Raw genomic sequence first — 25,006 nt, 5'->3', positions numbered from 1 at the left:
AATGCTATGCCCTCAACAGCATACAAAAAATGTATACAACATACCAATTGTTAAAAAGTAAAACCCATGCACACCTCCAGTCAATAAAATACAATACAGTCATTAAAAGAATGCAATAGATCCACATGTGCGAATAAGTAGGGAAAAATATCTATGTCTTACCTTTGGGAAAAAGCCCAAATGATGGGAAAGGGAAGCCTTACTTCATTTTATGTATTTTCTGTACCATCTGAAATTTTTTTTATGGGTAAGCAAATTCATATATAGAAAGAGATAAAGATACCCAACTATTTTGTTGTGTATGGGTAATGAAACCATACATAACTTATACACTTTGAATTCTCTTTAGAATGACATAGTATAGGATATGTACTACTTTAATCTTTTCTTCTAGCTTTTTAAAAAACCTTCTTTATTTCTAAAAATTTCCTTAAATGATTGGATTATTTTCAAAAGAAAAGATACACAGAATGTGTTACAACAAAATAGCTTTTTAGTGTTGTGAGATTTAGTTTCTTATTAATAAAAAGGAATATAAAGCACATACCTTATCTTTACAGGACTGCTGTGAAGATCAATTGAGATACATCTATAAAGTCATTATAGTAATATAAAGTAATAAAATGTGAAGTGGTGTAACATAGCACAGCACAGCGTGGAGCAATGTAATGAAACATAATGTAATGTCATTACCTGACAAACATTGATGAAATCAGGTTTCTCCAAGTTCATGTAGATTTTAACTAGAACTCTTAGTACTTTATTCCGAAACTGTTTATTCTGCATTAAAGACATGCAGAGCTTAAGGCTATAAGCTAACATTCCTGGGACATCATTCTGAAAGAGATAAAGATACAATGTTATCTGGTTATTGGATATTATGTTTATTTACATATTGAATTATTTTAATCTTGCTTCTTTAGTCAATCTAGGAAGACAATTATTTAAACCTCTTAAACAATAAAAAGAATTTTAAACCATTTTAGATGAAAATCTTAAAAGAAGAATTACATATTTTCACATCATCATAAAAAATGGATTAAAAACAATATTTAATAGTACTCAAAATCACTATTATATGAACATAGTACACTATAATAAAGTGATGTTGTTAATTATCATAAAAGATATACAACTGTCCATACACTAAGTAGCTATGTTTTCCAAATGTGTCTGCTGAAGTCTTTCTGCTTTTTACCTTGCTACTAGACTCCCTCATGACTTACTGCCTACACTTAATTGCTGGCCAGGAAACACAACACAGCTCTGAGTGACTCAAGCATTGAGTGCTGTTACATCTGTCTGATGCTATCCCTATGAGATAACTTTGATCCAGGCTCTGTGTGTTTACTTGGTGATTCTCAAAAGTACCCCCAATATTTGAGACTTCACCTTGTAAAAGGCCTTCAACATAAATTAGCACACTGAAAGCTACAGGAATGTTTCTCAAAAAGTGAGCTGTGACTTCCCACTGCGTGATAAAATCAATTTATTGAAGTGTGATTAGCAAATTAAAAAAATAAAAAATACAATTTAAAAACAACAGAGTTATATCACAAGTAGTAAGGGTAGGTATTGGTTTCATAAAGCTTAAATTACATCTGTATGTACATGTGCACTGGGATGCAAAATAAGATGCATTTATTACTCTGCTTTATTTTTTTAGAAACATTTTTCATTCTTTTACTTTATATACTTATTTGTTTGACTGCTTATTCCCCTTCTAGATTCCCCAGTGAACTGTTTGCTTTGGGCAGGAAATTTGCTGGTCTTGTTTGCTACTATAGTAAGTGCTCCTTTATCTGGGAAGAATATGTTCCAGCACCCCCAGTGGATGCCTGAAACCACAAATAGTACCAAACTCTATATAAATTATGCACAAATTTCTGTTTTCTTCTTCACAATTGTATGGATGGAAGATTCATTCTTATGTACATTTTAGCGCAGCCTCAGCATACAATGCTTTTTTCTTTCCTTAATAAGTTGGGAATCTTCACTTTTTCAATTAAAGGAAGCAGTTTAAGGCTTCTCTTTAGCATATCTGAATTGCCAACATCACTATTCTTGTGCTTTGGGGCCATTACTGAGTAGAATAAGGGTGGGGCCATTACTGAGTAGAATAAGGGTTATCTGAACACAAGCACTGTGATATTGCAACAGTCAATCTGATAAGCAAGGTGGCCACTAAAGTGACTAATAGGCAGTGCATACAGCATGGATCTACTGGGATGATTCACATTCCATGTAGGATGGAAAGAGATGGTGAGAGATTTCATTGCACTAGTCAGAATGGTGCACAATTTAAGACTTATGAATTGTTTATTTCTGGAATTTTCTATTTAATATTTTCAGTCTGTAGTTAACTGCCGGTAACTGAAACCACAGAGAGCAAAACATGTATGAGTGGGAACAATGCACATCTCCAATGCCTAGAACAGTATCTGGCAAACAGTAAGCATTCAAAAAATATTTGTTGAATCAATGAAAGCAAAAAATTTAATCTTATACATGTGAAGACAAGGATGGGCTACAACTGCACAAAAATGAAATTGAGAGGGAAACAAAGGCCATTATATCACATTAGGCCATTCATGCATTCACTCATTTAAACAAATCGTATTATTGATGTTAAACACTGACCTAGGTTTTGGGGATACAGTGGTGAAAAAGGCACAAATACCTGTCCCAATATAGCTTACACCTGGTGGGAAAGATAGCTATTAACTATTTAATAATTATCAAGGAATAAACACCATGAAAAAATACATAGGACTCCATAAGATTAACAACAGAACTGGACCTAGTCTTTGCTGTAGAGGTTGAGGAGGGCATGGGTATTCGGATTAAAGTTCTGCAAACAAGTGATAGTTGAGCTAAGTTCTGAATTGTGAGGAGAAATAAAGCAGGCAAAAAAATGAATGGAGGCCGGGTGCGGTGGCTCACACCTGTAATCCCAGCACTTTGGGCGGCTGAGTCGGGTGGATCACTTGAGGTCAGGAGTTCAAGACCAGCCTAGTCAACATGGTGAAACCCCATCTCTACTAAAAATACAAAAATTAGCTGGGCGTGGCAGCACACACCTGTAATCCCAGGTATTCAGGAAGCTGAGATGGGAGGATTGCTTGAACCCCGGAGGCAGAAGTTGCAGTGAGCCAAGATTGTGTCACTGCACTCCAGCCTGGTCGACAGAGCGAGACTCCATCTCACAAAAAAAATAAATAAATAAATAAATAAATAAATAAATAAATGTAAAAAATATTTTTGGAAGGAGGAATGAGGCGGGGTTCATCTAGATGAGAAGACACCAAAATGGCTAGTGTACAGAGCTAGCTCATGGAAAGAAATAGCTGCTGAGGCCAAGTAAGCCTGCAGATCAATGTCCATTTTACTCAGCTTTCTATCTTTCTGACCACTTCGGTTGGTGACTTAAATTGTCTTAATTATTGCAAACACTGCAAAACAGGAATATAGCTGAGTAGTTTTAACCCTAATAAATGAATTAAAATAGTAGTTTATTGTCTTTTTTTTTTTTTTGAGACGGAGTCTCGCTCTGTTGCCCAGGCTGGAGTACAGTGGCACGATCTCTGCTCACTGTAAGCTCTGCCTCCTGGGTTCATGCCATTCTCCTGCCTCAGCCTCCCGAGTAGCTGGGACTATAGGCGCCCAGCACCATGCCCAGCTAATTTTTTGTATTTTTAGTAGAGATGGGGGTTTCACCATGTTAGCCAGGATGGTCTCGATCTTCTGACCTCGTGATCTGCCCGCCTCAGCCTCCCAAAGTGCTGGGAATACAGGCACGAGCCACCACGCCCGGCTACTGTCTTCTCAAAAAGGGCAGAGTAATTAATACAACTTCCCCATGCAAGACTTCAAAGGATTATGTGATAAGATAAAAGCAGCAGATATTCCATGAACACAAAACACAACCAAGGTTCATAAATAAATATGAAAATAAGATATTTGGCAAAAGATCACCTTATTATTTCTAAACTAGATTTTCTTTTCACTGCCTATGAAAGCTTCAGTTTGAATAACTTGCTTTGCTGATTCCCCATCAACAATAATCTCTAAAATAACATCATCTACCTACCGACTCCAATATAGTCTTCTCAAAGACGTCCAGTCTTCGTGTCTCCAGAGCAATGCCAATAGCCTGTTTATACTTGTGATCATCTAGACATCGTTGGAACATTTTATTTACGATGCCTTCCAATCTCTGGTCAATTGGTTTTTTTTCTCCTTCAGGCAAATCTGCATTTTCCACACACTGTTTGGTGTAGTGATCAATGCATTTTGCTGTTGAGGAAATAAAATAACTGATTATCTTGTGGGCTAAACTATCAGAAAGGGCAATGCCTACATTTATAATCATATATGCTTATGGGATGACTATAAGGCACTAAGCAAATTTTGAAATGCTAGAACTTATATATTTGAATTAATACTGTTCTCCCATAATATTTACACTGGAGAACTTACACACTAATTCCAATCCAGTTGACATTATTCAAAACATTTCTATCTGCCAGGTGTGGTAGTGCTCACCCACAGTCCCAGCTACTCGGGAGGCTGAGGCAGGAGGATCACATGCGCCCAGGAGTTTAAGGCCAGCCTGAGCAACACAATGGGACCCTATCTCTTATTTAATTTATTTTTAAAATTTTTATCTTGTTACTTCATTTTGATCAAAATTCTATTACTCTACCCGATTAAGCTGCTTATTCAAAAGAACTGGCTACAAATAGCTGCTGTTTCACTTTCAAAAAACAAACATTTGTCATTGCTGAAGATATTTTAAAAGGCCTATTTTAGCAATTATCACATAGTAGTATATCAGACTTCTTCGCATTAATGAAACTATTAGCAACCTGAGAGTAAGAACTATGTCTAAATTGTCTCTGTAGAGTAATGGTGAAATGACTTGCAATGTGCCACAGGTTTAAAAGGCAATTCCAAAGATTTCCAAAAACTTTTCCAGTAACTGTAGCAGATCCTCTGAAAAACAGTCCTGTGTCGCTTAATGACAGTAATGCATACTGGAAAATACATCTTTAGGTGATTTCATCATTGTGCAAACATCATGGACTGAACTTACACAAACCTAAATGGTATATAACCTACTACATAGCTAGGCTATATGGTATGGCCTGGTGCTTCTAGGCTGCAAATCTGTATAGCATATTACTGTCCTGCATACTATAGGCAATACTATTTGTGTCTAAACACAGAAAAGGCACAGTAAAAATACGGTATCGTACTCTTATGGGACATCTGTTGTCTACGTAGTCTGTCATCATGTGGTTCCTGACTCTATTTATTGTCTCAGTGTGAGGGAAGTGGAACCTATTTCTCCCAAGAAGCTGTCTGAACATTCATGCATAAGTGTTTGCGCCCAATTTAGCTTCCTATTTCACAATGATTTGGGTGCATGGAGGGGAGGGTGTGACATACTGAAGGATATCAATAGCACACCTGATAAGAAACATTTGTTTGCAATTTAGCTATATTTCTTTGCAATCACACCTTAAACTTTCTAAGTACAACCAAAAGAAGGACATTTCCCTAAGCATTCCATCTTCATGAGGAAGATAAAACAGTAACCCAAGAGGAATGACATATACATTAATTATCCTCTCCATAATTCATTGGCTTGTCTCTTTCCCTTTCAAAGAGAAGTAAGGAGATGAGGGCAAGATTTATTACTTACAAACCATAGCCCCAAGAAATAAAAATAATTTGAACTAGCAGAAATGATTGTTGGCCTAACAGATGACCCGAGTTAAATGGGTCTATATTTTGAAGGAAGCAGAGGACTTTTATAAATTGGAATATACTACATTCAAGATTCAGGTAGAACCATGAAGGTTCAGGTATAGTTAATAAGAACACAGTGGGCTGGGTCAGTGGCTCACATCTATAATTCAAAAATCCTGGGAAGCCGAGGCAAGTGGATCACTTGAGGCCAGGAGTTTAAGACCAGCCTGGCCAACACGGCAAAACCCCACCTCTACAAAAAATACAAAAATGAGCCAGATGTGGTACTGTGCACCTGTCATTCCACCTACTTGGGAGGCTGAGGCACAAGAATCACTTGAACCAGGGAGGTGGAGGTTGCAGCGAGCCAAGACCGTGCCACTGCACTCCAGCCTGGGCAACAGAGAAAAACTCTGCCAACAAACAAACACACACAGTGCATGTTATAATACAAAACAGACCTTGAAGAATTCCAGTTGTAGAAAATGTCCACCAGGCCCTAATGTGAGCTTTTTGAACCAACTGTAGTTAAGTGAGGAAACATTACTCCTACCCCATCAGAGAGGAACCTCAAAATTAGAACATTTGGGGAATTTTCCTTAGATTATATAACTGAGGGGGAAAAATGTAGGTCCCAGATTTCAAATGAGATTCATGTTTTCACTCACCAGGTTTACATATATGTCATAAATATATCCTAGGTTTATAACTAAAACTCAGCCTCATTTCCTGCTAAAGCCTTGTCATAACTTGGAGATTTACGAATTCTGGATTTTCTGGAGGTACTATTTACGATATTCACTAAGACGTTAGAAAGCCTTTTCCAAATCCTATCTTGCATATCCCCTCACGAATCTCACTGACATCTTAAAAAATGTGCCCTACAAAACTAGAGCAAGGGTGAACCCCTCTTTTAAATAAATAAATGCAAACAGAACTGGTCTATTGATCAAAACTCACCTTCCAAAGGTAAAATGATACAGTGTTTAGAGACAGAGAAAGCATCTACCATGCCATAGCACTTCATACCAACAGTCCAGTTTAAAAGCACAATTTGTACAATAGTGGCATTGTAAGCATTTGTAGATCACTGTTGTAAAAAAACCATACACTTTCATTAAAAAAAAAAAAAAAAAAAGGTTGGCTGTGGTGGGTTACGTCGGTTAATTCCAACACTCTGGGAGGCCAAGGCAGGAGAACTGCTTGAGGCCAGGAGTTTCAGACCACCCTGGTCAACACAGTGAGATCCTGCCCCTATTTAAAAAACAAAAATCCATCAAATAGAAGAGGTAAGTAAGGTATTTCACTCCCTGCTTCTAGCTTAAAGTGAAGAAAGTACTCTAGTTTCAAATAATATGGTCCATCCTTTTAAGCCATTAGTTCTTCCCACTGGATTCACAGATGACAGCCCAATTCAATGAGCCTCCCACAGCAATAAAGTAACTTGCAAAATTTTCTTATCATCATAGCAAAAACTTTAAAAACATGAACACAGAATCCCAGGGCAGATGAAGATACCTCCATCAACCCCCTTGTGCAGCATTTCCCAATTTCTGAAAGAGAATACCAACTTCCTCCTTGTATGTGTTCAAGTGAATAATACAGATCTTCTATTAATCAGCAACGTGAAATATCTACTACACTGTACACTCCTGACAGAACATGCCCTTGAGCTCTCTGTACTATGAATCCAAAGTTTGATAAAGACATGTCTGAAGGGTATGCAGTCCCTTCTTTCATTTACTACATCAAGAGTTTTCAAGCATTTTTTTACGCTATAAAATCTTTGTATAAAATCTTACACAACTGGTTGAATTTACAACTCTGGTTGAAATATGTGTCAGAGAATTCAAGGCCTTGCCTGTGTGTTACCCCTTCCTTCAAAAATAAGGAAACAAGTAAAAAAACAATGGTTACATGTATAAACAGTATGGGTTTTGGAGTGAGTAAAACCAGGTTTTACATTTTATCCTCCTATTAATAACCATGTCTTTATCATCTCAAAACCCAAGTTGTCTCATTTGTAAAACGGCTAGCTCCTTCCTCACGGGGTAGTTGTGGAATAAACCATGGTATGCAGAGTGACTAGCATGGTGCCTAGCACAATGCAGACACTCAATAATGGTTTCTTGTATTTGAAAAAAAAACTACATAAACTGGTACCACTTGTTACTCATAGTAATCTGATTTAATCTTTTCCTCTAACAGTATGCTTATTGGATTGGTGATCATCACAACCGCTGAGAACCAGCACTCAGTTGAAGGGCAGATCTAAAAACTCAGCCTGCATAAAATTATTACACAAAGATTATGAACTTCCAATTAAAATGAAATTTGGCAACATCAAATTCAGGAAAAAAGCTTCTATGTGCGCTATAGCAAGAAAGAAGCCGACAAGATAAAGCCTTACCAGATAAATGATAATTACCTATAATAGTCTCCACATATTCAGAGTTATCATTGACATTGAAGAGGTCCCCCGCTCCAAGAGCATAATTCAGAGACTCTTCAAAAGCCCCCAGGTGATAAAATACTTTAGATGCCACCAAGGCTGCAAACTGTCGACTCCGGAAACCTTCATCTTCGTATAAAACCTCTCTGAAAGAAATTAGAAGTACAGGTCTAGTTCAAATTGTGGTTTTCCCTAAAAATCTCAAATCTAAATATTCAAGCTACAATTCAGTTAACAGCAAATTTCTAAATGAATCAATAAGCCACAAGACCCACATTGACAATTAAATTTGATCTACCTTATTCTGATTTACAAAAATAACTTCTTACATTTTGTCTACAGACTCGGAAATTTCTGCCCAGAAGTCATTAACAACTGCATTCAATTTGTGTAGTGCAAATTCCTGTAAAAGACAACCAAAATCCTATTTTGAGATAGACTTATCATTACACTTCCTTAAAAAATTCTTTTCAGCAAATCAATGATCAAATCCTCAGTAATATTTACTCAAACGTTTACTCTATGACAAATATAAAAATTTACCAACTTATACTTTTTCTTGAGTTTACACATTTCTTTTCTTTCTTCAATCATCAACATTTTTCTTCTTTGAATATAAACAATTAACTCCAGGTTGCTGGTTTAGATGTAAAGGAATCAAGTATCTAGAGCCACTAGAAGTACATCCCAAATTTCCATCAAATAAAAAACTTTAAATATGTGAAACAGAAGCAACACCTTTTTGTGTTTTCTGTTGATAACGAAACTGGGGTCAGGGGAGGGGAAGGTGTGGTGGCTCAAACTCGTAATCCCAGTACTTTGGGAGGTCAAGGCAGGGGGATCACTTGAGCCCAGAAGCAGGAGTTTGAGATCAACCTGGGCAACATAGTGAGACCCCATCACAACAAAAAAATTTAAAAATAGCTTAGCTGAGTGTGGTGGTGCACGCCTATAGTCCTAGCTACTTGGGAGGCTGAGGTGGGAGGATCATTTGAGTCCAGGAGGTCAAGGCTGCAGTGAACCATGACCACACACTGTACTCTAGCCTGGGTGACAAAGTGAGACTCTGTCTCAAAAAAGGAGAAAGATTAAAAAAAAAAAAAAAAGGAAATTAGGGGGCTACTCAAGTGCTGTAATGAGGTTTATTTGTCTTAGCTTTGTTAAACTCAAGGGAAACCAACTGCTGTGGCCAAAATACTATCCTCTCTGGCTAGGTTACAATAATCGGGTACAAGTCAGCTAGGATAGCAACTTTAAATGATGGAAGATTACAGACATCACTAAATTCAAAAGGCTTCACAGTATTCACACTAAGCCTAGTTACTTTTTCTTTAATTCATACCTTAAGCTGTGGTTCATCTTCATCCAGAAGAGAAATAATTCCAGCTATGAGAGAAAAGATGTAACATGATTATGAAACACATTCTCACGAAAGTGGAAATTAACACCTGGTCAAAAATATATGATGGCTGAAAAACAATTTTTTTGAGGGGTAACTTCTCTAGGGGAATGATTATTTTTCTTTGAAAGTGTAAAGGTTTATATCTCAAGTTTAAGACTTAACTATATTACCAAACCCTTATGGCACAACATATATCACATCACTTGCCTAATTCAATGGTTTTCAAAGTGTAGTCCCTGGAATAACAGCATTAGCATTGCTTGGGAACTTGTTAGAAATACAAATTCTTGGCCCCACTCCAGATCTACTGAATCAAAAATTATGGGGATGGGGCCCAGTACTGTGATTCTTTTGCTTCCTATATTTTGAGAACAATTGGCCTAATTTACTGATTAAAATGGGAAACTTTCCTGTACAATTTTAGAATAAAATTATTCATACAAAATAAATCAACAGTTATAAGATTACTTACAAAAATGGGAGCATTTGGTCATCGACTCAACAAGGTAAAATACTTCAATTATTTCAAGGTGTGTATATTATGGCACCTCTTTCCTATCACAAGTAACCTGGGTTTTACTAAATGATGAACAATCATACTCATTCTGAATTCAATTACCCAAGCACAGTTTTCTCCATATGGCTTCTCTTAGTCTCAAGGTATTACCACTAACATAGGAGAGTAAAAGGAATAATTGTCCTCTCCAAAAGAACACAGCTTGAAATACAGTCAAAAGTCAAAGGGATTATTGGAAAAATGATATGGGAAATTATTGTACTTAGACCACAAAGGAAACCACTCTCAAATGTTTTCCATGTGGGTTTTAAAATCATTCCAGAACACTGAGTTGAAACTGTGATTTGATTAAAAAGAGTCAAGGCAACTTAGTTAGATGTAGCCATTTCTAATGGACAAGTATAGGTTTGCCAAATAGCTTAAGCAGTCTTTAGAGAGCCATCCAGGAAAAGACACAAAATCTACCAAGCAAAACTAAAGTAGCATAAAAGCAGATATGAAGAACCTCTTGGTACTCCAGGTTGGTATGACAAGTCCAGAACAGGGATTCTGAATAGACAGCATAGGGAACAGATAAATTTCAAAATTCAATCAGTGAAAAAGAAAAAATTGCAAACTAGTGATAAGGAGTAAGAGGACAGGCCAGAATGCTTTAAATGTAGAACAGATCTTAAATAACAGAACACCTAATACTAAAACCGCTACCTATCCTCAATCAAGGTATTTGAACGGCTTTTACCAAAAAGGGAGATGGATTTTTACATTCTTTGGTTTGGTTTCACTTATTACTAACCGGTTACATGATTGTCCTGGCTTGGAAACTCAGCCTCTGGCCATGGACCAGAACTAAATAAAACACACTCCATACATTAGTACTTCCCATCTTAAAAACAAAACAGAACTCTCTTCTGGAGAGGGGAGAGAATGGGAAAGCCCTAAGGATGCTAAAAACCTCTTATGCCATTATAGGAACTGAGCAGATATTGGTCTAAACTTGTTGAATCAATTGACAGAAATATTTGGATATTATTTACAAATATGCAGATATGTTCCAGAAGACACAGCTTAAAAATTGGGAATAGTTGCCTCTAGGGATTAGGAGAGGGAAAGTGAGGTGGGGAACTATTGTTTTAAAGCTTTTTAGCACAACTTGCCTTTATGTGTCTGTATGATGTTTAAAAAAAAAAACACAAACCCACTCAATTTCACATCTCCTGCCTGTAAGCACCTCTCTCTCTCTCTCTCCACTCCCCTGCATAGTCAAACCTCTTGAAAAAAACTAATAGAACATGTTGAGCTCTTATTCACCGCTGTATGCTAGTGCCTAGCAACTGCCTGGTCAATAAATGAATGAACAAACTGACTAATCCACACCAGAACCATGACACTAGCCTGTTTAGCACTTGGGACAAATTCTAAGCCAACATGAGCCATAGGACAGAAAACAAAGTGACAAAATATTTGGAAGACAGTTGACAAGTAACCCAATAAACTTCAATGGCATTAATAAACACGTACCATATGATCACCACAGAATCTCAGGAGAGGACCTCAAAAATTATTAGTTTTGCCACCTTAAAGAGGCTTAAAGTCTATTATATTGTCATCAAGTGCTTTGCCAGCCTCTACTTTAAAAACTCAAGGGATTGATGAATTGCTTTGACGAGCTGACTGAGCTCTTCAGTCAAGACATACTTTTGAATTTCTGCCATGCTCTCGGCAGTGTTCTAAGAATTGTGAAAACAAGCTTCCTGCTCAAAATTCTACCAGGGAGAGAAAGACAGTAATCAGGCAAGTAAACAAACAAGGCAACTACAGAGTTGTGGTGGAGAGAGAGTAAGCCTGTTTCAATAGAATGATCAGGGAAGGATAACATTTGAGTGAGATGAAAGACTGAGAAGCTAAAGGAAAATCTGAGGAAGAGAAGACTAGAAAGGAACAGAATGTGCCAGGGCCCCGAGACAGGAAAGAAACTGACATATTCAAGGAACAAAAAGGCCAGTGTGATTAGGGTGTATTGAGTGAAGAAGACAGTACTACAAGACAAGGTGGGAATCAGATCATGCGGGTCCTTGGTTAAGAGTCTGGATTTTACTGTATGCCAGGGGTGTCCAACCTTTTGGCTTCCTTGGGCCCCAGTGGAAGAACTGTCTTGGGGCATACATAAAATACACTAACACTAATGATAGCTAATGAGCTAAAAAAAAAAACAAACAAAAAAAACAAAAAAAACCTTTGTGTATAATTTTCACGATATCCGCCACCACAGATAAGAAAAAAAGTCCTTGACAAAGGGTTGGACACGGCTGCTCTAAACACAGTGGAAGCACTGGTGGACTGTAAGCAAAGAAGTATTACGTGATTAAAGCTTTAAAAAGCATACTCACAAGAAACACGGACTGTATGGAGGTAATGGTCGAAAACAAAGCCTAAGGCTGATATAGTAACCCAGACAAGAGATGAAGGTGGTTTGGGCCAAGTTAGAAGAAACAATGGTAATGGATGGATTTGAAATAGAATGAGGCCTAAAAGTGGCTAGAAACTGAGTGTTTATTTGATCTGTACAAAGCTCTGACTGGAAAAACTTCCTGATACCAAACTAAAATTCATCTCGCGATCACTGTATTCCTTGGGGACAAAAAGTCTTATTCCAGGTACAAGTGACAGCTCTTCAAATGTTTGAAAGTAACTATGTCTCCCAGTATCTCCAACGATCTCCTTAACCAATCCTCATAAAAATAAACTTTCGATCGCCTTACCATTCAGATTACTGTCTTCTGCTCAGCAGTTTACAATAAAATCCTTTTTTTGTAGGTCAAGCACAGAGTAGGAAAATGAGAAAAGGGTATGTAGGCAGGCAAGGGAAAAAAGCAAGGCTCTGGACAGCTACAAGCAAGTCAACCTGTAAGGGGGAACTGAAGTCTCCATTGAAACTTGATCTCTGTAACTTACTCCATTGCAAAAGTCACTACGTGAATCTACCTATGCCATGGTTTGCGCGTATGAAACCTGCTCCGCAGATCCATCCACCTTTCTTGAATGTACAATCAACAGACTGAGCACATAACCTCGAAAGGGTAAGTAGGCTCTCAGTACAAAGGTATCTCCAAGGCGTCTTCAGGGTCTTCACCGAACCCAAAAGTTATCTATCTGTTTTGACTGAACACTCTTGGGTCGGACCCAGAAATAACCCATCTCAAACCTAATTCCGGGTTTCATTCTAAGGAGAAGGGAGCTCGGCTGTATCCAGAAACACTTCCGTAGCTGTCAGGCTGCCTGGCCAGCGGGTTGCCTTACTATTCAATAGCACAGCAGCACATCCCACCCCGACCCCCTGCGGGGAAGGACTGGGGCTGGACGACCTCACGCGGCCAAGAATGGGAGGCAGAGAAAAAAGAGAAACCCTTTTGCGGTAGGGGGAAGGCCCAGAAAGCCCCTCGGGTCCTGGCGCTGGGGTGTTGTTGGGGAAGGATGCCAAGGCGGTCGACCCGGCTCGATTCCCTCAAGCCAGAGAAGCAAGCAGTGGCCTGATCAGACTCCCAGCCCCCGGCCCGGAGGTGGGCCTTGGGCAGCGAGAAGCTGCCCAGGCCGGCGCTCCGTCGGGAGGTGCCCAGTCACCGGCCCTGACTCAGCTAAAAGCCGGCGCGACGGCGGCTCCTCCCTCCAGGCGCTGGCTCCGGGCCGCACTCACCGGCCGAGGTGATCATGGCTGCGCTCCTCACTCGCCCGTCGGCTCCCTAGCCGTTTCAGCTGCGCAGTGTATCTGTCAGCTCAGGACCCGCTCAGTTCACTGAGCCTCCTCGCTCCCCGGGTGCGCTGCTCAGTCAGTCGCCTCCTCAGGCCGCCGGCTCGCTTCTCGCCAGGACCCCTCCCGCCCCGGGGCTGCCCGCCGCCCCGCCTGCCGCACGGCGCGAATCTCCCCTGGACTGCGTCTTCTGCCCCGCGGTCTACTCCCCAGTTCTCGCGGAAGGGTAAACGGAGAACACCATTGTTTTCTGTAAACCTCCTCGAGGTCAGGAGTACCGCGCGGTGGGAACACTGGTCTGCACCTGAGGTCAGGCATTAGAATGGCCACCCCTACAAAGAGAGGACCCCATCATCACCCGCCATTGCTGAGAGAAAGGGTGTTGAGGGGAGGTGCGAGCATTGCGCGCAGTGCCACCTGCTGGTGGGAGGTCTCGCTGCAGCACATCTCCCACCAGCCAATACTTGGGGAATTGGGGCAGCGGCAGACAGCGTTTTTTTTTAGAAAAGTGGCTTTCAATTGTCTTCTAAAGCAAAACCTATCATTAAAAAAAAAAAAGAAAATCCCCACAGAAGTGCTTTATTATCATAACGAATCCACAAGTAATCATTGGCTTATTATAAAGTTAAACAATGAAGGTTTTTACTTACTTTTGGAATAATGTCCAGTGTTGTCAGTGTATTAAAATGTGCAGTAGTTATATGGTGAAAGCCTTTCCAAGGGAGAAAAAATGTCTTCCATTCTTTCCTTCTATCTGCCTAGGTCCTCTTTTACCCTGATGGCAGTGGGTTCTTCGCTTTAATACATCTTCAGAAATTTGAAATGGCAGTTGCAATGGCCATTTGCAGTCTTATACTAGCTTCAATAAGCCAATTTATTTCAAGAGTCAGTACTGAGAAAGTCTTGACAAAGAATAGTGGCAAACGGTAGCATTTTTTCAGCCACTGGCCATGCACTATCAAGTTAAACTCTTCAATCGGACAGCAATGGCAAGTTCATTTCTACGGCCTTCTACCTAACCTGGGGGCACAATCAATGTCTTGTGGCTGCCAGCGAATTAAATGTGCTTGATAACACATTTTGTTCTATGTGTGAGTTTAAAAAAAAAATTAGAATTCTTAAACTGTGGTTGTTTAAAATATATTAAATATAATTATTGAACACTTTTGAAGAGCCTGTGGCTCAGATGGAAAGGCAGGGCTCGAGAAGATGTGCATGCAAAGGAAACAGATTACTTGGGGTGTCATTCTACAGAGGCACTTCTTTTTTTTTGAGACAGAGTCTCCCTCTGCTACCCAGGCTGGAGTGCAATGGTGCGATCTTGGTTCACTGCAACCTCCACCTCCTGGGTTCAAACGATTCTCCTGCCTCACTCTCCCGAGTAGCTGGGACTACAGGCATGTGCCATCACACCTGGCTAATTTTTGTATTTTTAGTAGAGACAGTGTTTCACCGTGTTATCCAGGATGGTCTCGATCTACTGACCTCGTGATCTGCCCACTCTGGCCTCCCTAAGTGCTCGGATTACAGGCGTGAGTCACTGCACCCGGCTCTACAGAGGCACTTCTACCAAGCCCTCACATGAAGACACCTGTGTGCCCCAAACCCCTAGAGAATTCACAAACAAATGCCAACAGGTAATGAAAATGAGTAAAGCAGGCCCAGCAAAAGAAAATACAAGCTCCACAGGATGGTGAATGGCAACTAACAGTGTCAAGGAGGCACTAGGGGGTAGTGGGGACTGTGATAAAGAGTGAGTGCCTGGCAGGGCACAGTGGCTGACAACTGTAATCCCAGCACTTTGGGAGGCCGAGGTGGGTGGATCACCTGAGGTCAGGAGTTCGAGACCAGCCTGGCCAACATAATGAAACCCCATCTCTACTAAAAACAAAAATTAGCCAGGTGTGATGGCGGCTGCCTGTATTCCCAGCTACTTGGAAGGCTGAGGCAGGAGAATCGCTTGAACCTGGGAGGCGGAGATTGCAGTGAGCCGAGATCGCACCATTGCACTCCAGCCTGGCGATAGAGTGAGACTCCGTCAAAAAAAAAAAAAAAAAGTGAGTGTCCCATCTAAAGAGAGCAACTGCTACTCAGTTCCTGCCAAGAATGCAGGGTGACTGTTGGAAGACCTATGTTTTTTTTCTAAGAGAAGCCAGAAATCAGAATTTCATGCAGTATCTCCAGAATTTTAAATGTTGGCTACTAATTCAACATGTTTTAAAACAGAGAGGTGGTCAATGTGCCACCTCTGCTCTTCAAGGAGAAGGCATTCTGTATGAGAGGACAATCCTGTCTTCCACTTGGATGTTGTGTGTGTCATTGCCACAAACCCATGTGAGCCTCACGTGAACCTGAGATGGTCAAAAGGTAAGAAGCTTGGACACAGACATCAGGCTCCTTCCCCCTCCGGGGGGATTCTGTTCTCCCTCCTGGGTGACTGGCCCATGCCTGTGGCTTCTTCCTCTCCAGTCCATTCTGCATTCTTTAGCCGGAGCAATCTTTCTGAAACTGAACTCTGATTAATTCTGCTCCTTCAAACCTTCAGTCCCCATCTTGGACTCTATTTTTTTTGCATCTTTCTTCTGTGTTTCTGTCCATAGCCTTCTTCTCACTCCCTGCGTCCCCTGTAAGAGTGAAATGCCATTGGCTGCTGTGCACAAGGTGGTGGCTCATAAAACGTGTCTCTACTGCCCTGCCCTCTCTCCTGAGAACAGACTCACACACCTCCCGGGCATCTCTGCTTGGTGGACTCACAGGCTCCTTCAACTCAGTGACCTCAAAGTTGTGCACGCTATTGTGGCCCCGGAGTTGTGTGTCTCCTTCCTTGACCTCAGTGTGGGTGAAGGACATCCATCAGCCACTGCAACGGAAATCTGACTCTTCTTTTCTCCCACAACAGTCAGCACCAGATCTCCTCTTTAATCTCTCACACCAGTCTCTCCCATCCTCACTCCTTTACCCAATCGTTGCCTCCCCCTCTTCTTTCCAGACCACGACTGCCTCTTACAGCCTTGACTTCCTGCTTACAGTCCCAGAAGCCTTCGGTCCACTCTTCACAGCCAGTCAGGAGCATGATCAGAACCAACAGGAGCACGACTTTCTCCTCCAGGATGGTGGGACTGTCTTCATGTGCCTGCAGTGTGGCTCTGGCGTGCCACACTCCAGCCATCCTGAACCCCTGAAGCTCCCAGAGTGGCCACATGGCCATGTACCTTGTCGCTGACCTTTGTACCTGCTAGTGTCTCTGTCGTCAAGGCTCTCTCCCCCACACTCCAGGTTAACACCACTTACTTTGAGTCTCAGTTAGGCAGCACCTCCTCCAGGAAGCCTTTCTTGGCCCAGCCCACCATGGGCTCCCTTAAAGCCTTTACTCCACACAGCTGGTATCACATCTCCTTGCCCCGGTCCCAACTAGACAAGGAACTACTCAAGGGCATTGCCACATCTTGGGTAATTCATCTCACTGCCCACTAGAGTAACTAGCAGTTATTGGGCACATAATAGGTGCTCAATAAATGTTTCTCAGATGATTGGATGAATACCTGGTCATTTAGTTATTGGCACAGGGCTGGAACTCAGACCTACGGTTCTGAAACCCCTGCCCTGTCCAAGACTCTAAAATGAGCTCTATTTTTTAGAACATAGTGAAATCACGGAAAGAATTCTTAGGATGTGCTCGGTTTAGAAACAACCTCCCTCCAAAGTTGAGTGACACAAAACTTCTTAAAGCCCAATCAAGGTCAGCTGTGGCCTCACACAGGTATCGGCTGGGCTGGGAGCCTTGTCAGGGTGCGGGGAGAAAATCGCGGCGGTGCCTGACCCTGGATTATGCGCTCTCTTTCCTGGCGAGGCCACCGTGGTTTCCAAGCTGCCCAGAGCATCTCCCCGCGGCGCCCGCTAGTGGGCGCAATGCCTCCTAGGAGGTGGGCGCTGGGGAGGGAGCTGTGACAGCCCCTACCGCACCGCGCAGCCTGCAGGCATTCAAGTCCCCGGGTTTTAGAAGGGCTCCGTTCTCCGGTCAAGAATCGAGCTCGACTGCCTCTTGAGCTGCACGGAGATAAGGTGGAAAGGGGAGGCCCGTGGAGCCCGGGAGCCCGGGAATCAAATCCCTGCTCTGCCACTTCGCAGCGCAGCGCTGTGGCCGCGGGCGTCCCCCGAGCCCAGCCTCTCCCGCAAAAGGAAAACGGATGGCTGGATCCACCTACCTGGCAGGGCCGCCGGGACGCGCAGCGCAGCGCTCAATACACCACGGATTTTATGGCTCCTCAGCACGAGGCTGGTGGCTGTTTCACGTACAACACGCGTGCCATGTTTTTAGAGTAAAAGCATTTATTCATGGGAGCAGAGATGCGAAACGCAGCCGGGTGACACGGGCCTCTCATGGGTGGGTGCTGGGTCAGAGGGAAACGCCTCATCAAGGCTGGAATTGGTCTGGGTGGACTGAGGTACGAAAGGATGGGTAAGGAACTAGGTTCTCTTCCAAGGATGGTGTCCAGGAGGGCGCATATTTTGGGCAATTGGAAGGCTGCCCTGAACAAGCCGACTCCTGGACGCCGCTGTCCTGCCCTTGCCCAAGGGTCTGGGGTGACCAGCAAGCTCTGGGTGACTGTGGAGGCAAATGCCACAGGAATCACAATAAACCCCAGACAGGCCTCTCACCTGTTTCCCCTGTTTTTTGTTGCTGTTGTTTTTTTTTTTTTTTGATACGGAGTCTCGCTCTGTCACCCAGGCTGGAGTGCAGTGGCGCAATCTCGGCTCGCTGCAACCTCTGCCTCCCGGGTTCAAGCTATTCTCTGCCTCAGCCTCTAGTAGCTGGGATTACAGGTGCCCGCTATCATGTCCGGCAAATTTTTGTATTTTTAGTAGAGATGGGGTTTCACTATCTTGGCCAAGCTGGTGTTGAACTCCTGGCCTCAGGTGATCCACTCGCCTCGGCCTCCCAAAGTGCTGTGATTATAGGCATGAGCCACCGCGCCAGGCCTCTCCTGTTCTCAAGGAGTGCTGTCCAATACAGTAGCCACCAGCCATAAGTGCTATAGAGCAGCTGCAATGTGGCTAGTGCATCTGAGGAAATGCATTCTAAACTTTAATTAATTGAAATTTAAAAATAGATACTAATTCCATAACTGCAAAACCTTTGAGTATATTTGAAACAATTTGAGGATGTGTACATTTAATGAAATCTAAATACAGATAAAGTTTTTCTGATGAAAATGTAATATCTGAATTGGGCTCTAAGTGTAAACTTCTCACGGGATTCCAAGACAATATGCAAAACAGAGGGCAGAATGTCTTGATAATTTACAGTTGAAATGATATTTTAGATATATTGGGCTAAATGAAATGTATGATTAAAATTAATTTTATCTGTTTCTTTTTACTTTTTTCTAATGTGGCCACCATAGACAGCTACCTACGTGCCTGCGCTAGATTCCTTTTAGACAAGGTTGGCTTAGACCTTCTCCTGGGCCTTCTTCCCTCTGACCTCCCATTCAGGCCTGGCCCTTTGGCCTTCCTTCAAGGTTTTGTCTGCTCTTTGGAGCTGCCATATGCTGGGTCAGACCAGAACCGGGGGCAGAGGCTAAAGGTGAGACCCACTCCCTCCTGTCCAGGAGCAAGGGGCTGGGGGTGGGGGCTACCCTGGCAGCCAGGAATTCTGGAGCCAGTGATATACCTGGGACAGTGGTGGTCAGGGTGAGCTTAGGCTGGGGTTGGGGTAATGATTCAGGACAACACCCTGCTCTGAGATATTGTTAACTGGTGAGGAAGAGGAGGAACTCAGGGCTACAAGACACAAACTAAGTTTCTGTAACCACGACTCAAAATCAGGCTTGGTCACAGGACTAAGCGAGGCACCTAATTACTAAGCGAGTGCAGACAAGGACAACAACAAGCCTTCCTTGAGGGTCTCTGAATTTCACTGGTCAAAGAACAGGCAGTCTGTGGTCTGCATTGTGGCAGGAGTCCCAGCTGGGGCTGGGGAGCCCAGGGAGGACACCAGAGAGGGTTCTCACCCTTGCCAAAACCACAGCCCCACAGTGGCCTCAGCACCCAGCCCTGGTTTGGACCTGAGCTCCCCCACATCCTGGTCCCCACTGCAGTGTGAACCATGATATGTCCCAGTATGGCCATCTCTGCCTCCAGTCCCAGTGAGGCAGCCCCAAATATAAGGGACCCAGAGGGCTCTGGCTCAGACCAAAAGCATCTGAAGGGTCCATGTGGGATCCTGGCTATCCACCCTGCCTTGCACCTCATTTCTTCCTGAGCTCCAAGGTTACACAAGTGGCAGGCTGCTCAGGCCAAATTCCGCCTCTGTCCCAATCCTTGATCCACTAACACACAAAACCAGGTCAAAAGCGGTTATGCAGCCCCTGGATACAAATAGCCAGCTTCCTGCACGCACTCACTCACTGGGCTGGCTGTGTTTGCCATACAAACAGGACAAAGTCCAGGCCTCCTGACCCCAGGGAATAAAGCCTGCAGCTTTGCTTTGCTACACTTTAAAGCACAGGTTGCTTTCGAGTTAACTAGGCACTCCTTCGCCTTCTCCAGCAAGGCTGACTCCATGGTTCTCTGCTAGGGTAGGTGGGCTCAGCTCCTGCCCCTCTGCAGGCTTGCCTTAAGTTTCGGGTTTGACAACCAAGGGACTCTTGTGCACTAAAGTTTGGAGACAAACACTTTGAGAGGAGAAAAAGTGTGACCCAAATAGTAGAAAGCATTCTCTGAGACTCAGTTAAGGTTGTTTAAGCTCTGGTTAAACATGCTATGTGTGCTCACACGCTCACACACACACCATTGTATCCTAAGCTGAATGCTATCTTTTCAAAAATCTGGCCAGTAGCTCATGCCTTTCATCTCAGCACTTTGGGATGCCGAGGTGGGAGGATCACTTGAGCCCAGGAGTTTGAAACCAGCCTGAGCAACGTAGTGAGACCCTGTCTCTATAAAAATGTAAAAATCACTTTCTAAATAGGTACTTAGGCTTTCTGGCTACAGGTTTTTTAATCCCAGCTGGTAGGGCAGGGGAGATGTCATCCAGGGCAGAGGCTGGGAGGCTTTCAGGCCACAGATTTCCACCATTTGCCAAGCTTCCCTGCTCTCCAGGGTCCCGGTTAGGACCCCCTCCCTTATGAGAATGAAGAAGATCCATTTTGCTTTCAGTAAGATATCAACGAGGTACTTCTTGGTTTTATTAGATATGGGAATCATCAATTTAGGTCAGAAACGCCACAACCCCCGCCATATTAGAAAGATTAGTACCCGAGAGCCCAGACTGTCACCTGGCTGGAAGCCTCTCGAGGAGGGCTCCCAGGGACCACTGACCTAATCAAGGGCCTCCTCCTTCACACACCACCCTCCACCCCAACCTTTATGCCTTCTTAAAGTCCTTCAGGAAAGTGACCCACCGTCAAGATTGTCCCTTCTGGCACCTAACTCTTCTGTCTGCTAGAAGACAGCAATGAGACTGTCCCTACAATGATGATGCTTACGGTGACCACATCTCGAAGAAGCTGAGATGGATCTCAGCCCTTTATTGTCACTTGGGAGGCAGAACCGAAATCTTAGTAAACGAAGACTTTCTCTCTTGAACCATTCACAGGAATACTGAAGGTCATGAAAATAAAAATGTGTAAACCATCCTTTGGAGCAGAGGCTACAAACTCACATGCCCGCCTGGACCAGCACCAGGCAGACGTCTTCCATGAGTGAAGTGCAGTGGGGGATGGGGAGGGTGGGGGCGGGGGTAAAGGTGGTGGGGGTGAGCCGCAGCAGACTTGAGATGACAGCATGCCCCATCCTCCACCCAGAAAACTAGGTATTTTTTATATGTAATCTCCCAAGTTTCAAATATTGTCAATACATACAAAAGGTTATGAAGCCTTATAACTTCTGCCCTAGGCAAATTCCAAACTTCCACAAAGCTCCCTCTCCCACCAAATAAGAAAACTTTGACAAGGTGATTACAAAGAAAATAAGAAATAGAAAATGATAGCAGCTTCAAACATGCCAGTCTCCCTGTTTTAAAACAAAATCAATAAAATCAGTGAATCACAATTCATTGAGCTCATTCTTGGCTACAAGGAAGCAGCTGGATGGATCTACTGGCAAGTAGTCCTGCAGGATTAAAATGAGCCCCACTGCCAAAAAAACCCCCAAATAAGATGCCGTCCTGTTCGTCCTCATACCATCCTCATCAGGCAGGGAAGGAATAGGATTAGACTCCCTATTAGGGAGAATAGGTTGAGGCACAGAGCAGGAAGGGCCCCTCCTCAATATCATAAAGCCCCTCTGTTGGGTCAGACCAGAACTGGGGGCAGAGGCTAAAGGTGAGACCCATTGCTGTCCAGGGGCAAGGGGCTGGGGGTAGGGGCTACCCTGGCAGCCGGGAGTTCTGGAGCCGGTAATATAGAGCCCCCCAACCAAAACAGGTTTCCCATTGCACCATTTGGCACCATCTTGGAGACAGCTGAAATAACGAATCAATGTTAGGCAGCACCTTGCAGGGCACTGAGCAAATAGTAGGCACAGTTGTGTGTCTGCTGAGTAAACTGTGCATCATGAATGAAGGGAGCTACTTCCCTCAGCTAGTGCCTCCCCTCCAGGGAAATCCAGGAGCTGCCTTTGCCATTCCGAAGACTCTGGATTTCTCCAAGGCAGGCAAAGAAGACAAGGGAGGTAATGGTGAGTTCCCTCTGCGAGTAAACACATGGATTTCCTGGCTCTAAGGGAACATCATCGATTCTGTCAGACTCACGGACACAGAGGAAGGGATTCCAGAACCCCACAGAAACACAGAACCCAGCGGGGCTGTGTTTGCAATGAGCTTAGGCTAGTGTTTGCAATGACCTGAGACCTACAGCAAGTCCATACCCAGTAGTCCAAGCCCCTGGCTTTCCTTCCGTTTGGTGCCTATAGGAATTCCCTAGCATCCTTATACCCAGAGGACTTGGCACAGAAAGTCGATGTCAACATGAGAAAGAAAGAGGCTCTTTGTTTTCACAGGCATGCATGGCTATTTCTGTCCTGGCCCTGCAGCACACAGACCTTCTTGGTCCTGGCCCGACAAGCCCCCAAGGCAACAGTGTGGTCTTTATTTTGGCTTGCTCTGGGAGCCAAGGTCCAGGGAAGCCTGACCCTCTGTGCTCTGGGGGACTGTGACAGGGAGAAGGCATTGGCTCAGCCAGAATGTCTCAAAGGTACTACAAATGGCATTGAATGGACCAATTCTTTGCTGTCGGAGACTGTTCTGCACATTGTGGGATGCCCACTAGATGCCAGGGGTGCCCCCACAGTCACTGTGACCCCCTCAACACACACACATTTCCAGTGCTGCCTAGAGGGACAAGCTGCCCCTGGTTTAAAGTCACTGGGCTGGTGGCCCCCTCATGCATTTGTGAAACAGAAGCCCCAGAGACTAAGTGACATGTGTAAGGCCACACCTCAGCTCTGATGACTTCTGGCCCAGAGTTCTTCCCAGCTGCACTCTCAATGATTGGTGCCCATGCATGTGCCCAGAACGCTGCAAACACACCAGGGGATGCCACAGCTCGACAGAGCCTCAAAGCAGAGAGCCATCTGTCTCAGTGGTTCAGAGAAACCGAGCAAGACAGACAAAATAACCTCCCTGTGATCAGACTCAGCAAACGCTGGGTGGGGAGTAGGTTCCCAGGGGAGACACTGTTTTAGGTCCTGCTTGTCCTAGTAAGCCCCACCGTCCAGCTGGTAACTGTGAGTGTGGCAGGCCTCCAGCAGGCGGGGCTTTCTGTAGTCTCCATGGAGACCTGGGGGCCAGTGAGAGGGAGCCAGCCCCCAGTCTGTAGGTTAGAGCCAGGGACAGCGCAAGGGTCTGGCCTTCATCTTGAGTCTCCGGTGGGCTCAGCAGGAGTGTGGACGACTCCATCACAGGCTTTTGACCCCCTTCCAAGGTCCTCACAGTCTCCATTGGGAAATATGGCTGTTAGTGCCAGCTCCTCCTCAGGTTCCTGGAAGTCTTCTGGAACACAGGAGAAGAAATCACTGAATCAGAAGAGAAAGGTTATGAGTAAGTTATCTAGGAAGGAAAAGGAGAAAGTTGGCCCCAGCAAATATCTACTTAAAAACCAAAACAAAATACATATCAAAAACCTTAACAATGTACACACCCTTTGACCCACAAATTTCACTTCTAGGATTTTATCCTAAGAAAATAATTAGGAATAATTAGTGGAACTGCTGGAACTATCTTGCTACCGGCCTAAGGATGAAACTGACACTGAAAATGGCCCAACAGAGAGAAAGAGCAAGCCTGGGTCTTTGCTGGGGTCCCTGACCCCCTGAATCAACCAACTCTGAAGCTGACTCCACCTCTGGACTGTCTTTTAGGTGAGATAATGATTTCTCTTACTGCTTGTGCTAGTGTGAGTCATGGTATCTTTACCTGCAGTTGAAAGTGTCCTGATTCAATGTCCAACAATGGGACTGGCTGAGGGAACTATGGCTCACTCATATAATGGGATTCAGGCATTAAAGACAATACATAAAATTCCACAGACCTAAACACACACACGCACACACATACACACACACATTGAATAGAAGTAAAATTGGGAAAATCCGAGTAAGATCTGTGGATTCTGCCAATGTCAATATCCCGTTTGTTCTATTGCACTACAGTTTTGCAAAATGTTACCATTGGGGGAAACTGGGCAAAGTGTACGCAGGATCTCTCTGTGTGATCTCCTTTTTTGTTTTTTGAGACGGGGTCTCACTGTGTCACTCATGCTGGTCTCAAACTCCTGAGCTCAAGCTATCCTCCTGCCTCGGCCTCACAAAGTGCTGGGATTTCTGTATGATTTCTTGCCACTGCATGTTAATCTAGAATTACCTCCAAAAAGAAAATATGTTATTGACATATAATTATTGCTGTGGAAGGCAGTTATAGTATGTTATTGATGAAGAAAGTAGATTCCAAAACAGTAAGTACAGTCACGTGCAACATAATGACATTTTGGTCAATTACGAACCTTAATAAGAGAGTGGTCCCATAAGACTGAAACACAGCTGGCCGGGCACAGTGGCTCATGCCTGTAATCCCAGCACTTTGGGAGGCCAAGGCGGGCAGATCACAAGGTCAGGAGATCGAGACCATCCTGGCTA

At 43.5% G+C, this 25,006-nt stretch overlaps 1 protein-coding gene and 1 long non-coding RNA gene across 5 annotated transcripts in view; both read right to left on the bottom strand.

Moving 5' to 3' along the window:
* PSMD1 (proteasome (prosome, macropain) 26S subunit, non-ATPase, 1) overlaps positions 1-13,994 on the bottom strand; it is a 122,070-nt gene extending 108,076 nt beyond the window's left edge. For 2 of the 4 annotated variants that reach the window (XM_011951986.1, XM_011951987.1), the window contains exons 1-6: positions 13,817-13,994; positions 9,549-9,592; positions 8,536-8,609; positions 8,183-8,352; positions 4,091-4,296; positions 694-837 (exon numbers count right to left, since the gene is read on the bottom strand). In XM_011951986.1, the coding sequence (XP_011807376.1) occupies positions 694-837; positions 4,091-4,296; positions 8,183-8,352; positions 8,536-8,609; positions 9,549-9,592; positions 13,817-13,832 (654 nt within the window). In that variant the 5' untranslated portion in view covers positions 13,833-13,994. Of the gene's footprint in view, positions 1-693; positions 838-4,090; positions 4,297-8,164; positions 8,353-8,535; positions 8,610-9,548; positions 9,593-13,816 lie in introns of all 4 variants that reach the window. The other 2 variants (XM_011951985.1, XM_011951988.1) reach the window with 2 other exon arrangements.
* Positions 13,995-21,031: 7,037 nt separating this feature from the next.
* The window catches only part of LOC105518832, a 9,874-nt gene continuing 5,899 nt past the window's right edge, over positions 21,032-25,006 (bottom strand). The window contains exon 2 of the long non-coding RNA XR_001002886.1: positions 21,032-23,864. This is a non-coding gene — a long non-coding RNA (uncharacterized LOC105518832). The remainder of the gene's footprint in view (positions 23,865-25,006) is intronic.

Source organism: Colobus angolensis, unplaced genomic scaffold, assembly GCF_000951035.1.
Source record: "Colobus angolensis palliatus isolate OR3802 unplaced genomic scaffold, Cang.pa_1.0 Scaffold33, whole genome shotgun sequence".
NCBI lineage: Eukaryota > Metazoa > Chordata > Mammalia > Primates > Cercopithecidae > Colobus > Colobus angolensis.
This window is presented reverse-complemented; position numbering and strand designations above follow the sequence as displayed.